The sequence below is a fragment of the Sinocyclocheilus grahami genome, unplaced genomic scaffold (genome assembly GCF_001515645.1).
Source record: "Sinocyclocheilus grahami isolate Dianchi unplaced genomic scaffold, SAMN03320097.WGS_v1.1 scaffold10769.1, whole genome shotgun sequence".
Classification (NCBI taxonomy): Eukaryota; Metazoa; Chordata; class Actinopteri; order Cypriniformes; family Cyprinidae; genus Sinocyclocheilus; species Sinocyclocheilus grahami.
Genome location: NW_015513433.1, coordinates 1 through 985, shown reverse-complemented (window position 1 = coordinate 985; position 985 = coordinate 1). Strand labels below are relative to the sequence as shown.

Below are 985 nucleotides of genomic sequence, written 5' to 3'. Positions count from 1 at the left end.
TATACTGTACTACTTTATTTATGGGACGTGCCTTATGTGTGCCTCTGTGTATTAAAATGATTAAACTTTATTTGTATTATTATTCTGAAGCGCCGTTGTCTGTTCTTCAGCCTTTAGACAAGCTGCAGTTTCTCACCTCGTATCTGCGAGCAGCTCATTTTTACTGCATATGGTGTGGGACGGCATATAATGGTAAGAAGTCTTAACGTATAATAACTGTTTGAGCAGATGCATAAATTATAAATCAACTAAAATGTTCTCATCCGACAGATGAGGAGGATTTGAGCTCGAACTGTCCTGGAGACACGGCAGCAGACCATGACGACTAGAGCAACCTGGAATAATCCGGAACGCTTGTTTTTAATTTGCTTTCGACGTTTGTTTTGCGTAGCTGTGTTTGAAATTTATCCGTTCATTAAATGCTGCATTGATGTTTTGATTATGATGTTTTATATCAGTATTGACCGTGATGCATCACATCTGCGTAGCTGAATCTCAACCTAAATCTCTATAATTTCATTACTTTTTATTAATTAATTAATTGTAGATTAATACGAGTCTCTTATTTGTAGATTAACAATGATTAATTACGTTCTCCAGTTAGCCTGAAACAGTGGTTGTGTACATAATACTTGTAGGTATTAAGATTTGTCTGTGGTTTATTATAGTATATTTGATTTTTAATAGTATAGTTTTAAGCATTAATTTAATTTAATTGATATTTTGTTCCAAATTTCATATTTACAGAAGGAAAATGCCACCAAATGTCATAAATTCGTATTTATATCATACCTGGTTATTTATTTCTGAGTCTAATAACTGAAAATATATTTCTCCTGCGCTTAAAAACGGAGGTTTATTTCAGGTGGGCGGGGCTTATCAACACGCGTGACTTCTGATTGGTCAATCCAAATGTTTAGCGATGACGTCGGATTCCGGAAATCGAAACTAATCGATCTAAATGAATGATAGGAAGAAATGAAAG

At 34.3% G+C, this 985-nt stretch overlaps 1 protein-coding gene across 1 annotated transcript in view; it reads left to right on the top strand.

Annotated features, from left to right (window-relative positions):
* The window catches only part of LOC107578536 (G patch domain-containing protein 11-like), a gene marked incomplete at its 5' end in the record, with an annotated part of 6,380 nt that extends 5,941 nt beyond the window's left edge, over positions 1–439 (top strand). Inside the window, 2 exons of the mRNA XM_016264483.1 lie at positions 21–192; positions 271–439. Coding sequence (XP_016119969.1) covers positions 21–192; positions 271–329 — 231 coding nt within the window. The remainder of the gene's footprint in view (positions 1–20; positions 193–270) is intronic.
* Positions 440–985: the final 546 nt, after the last annotated feature.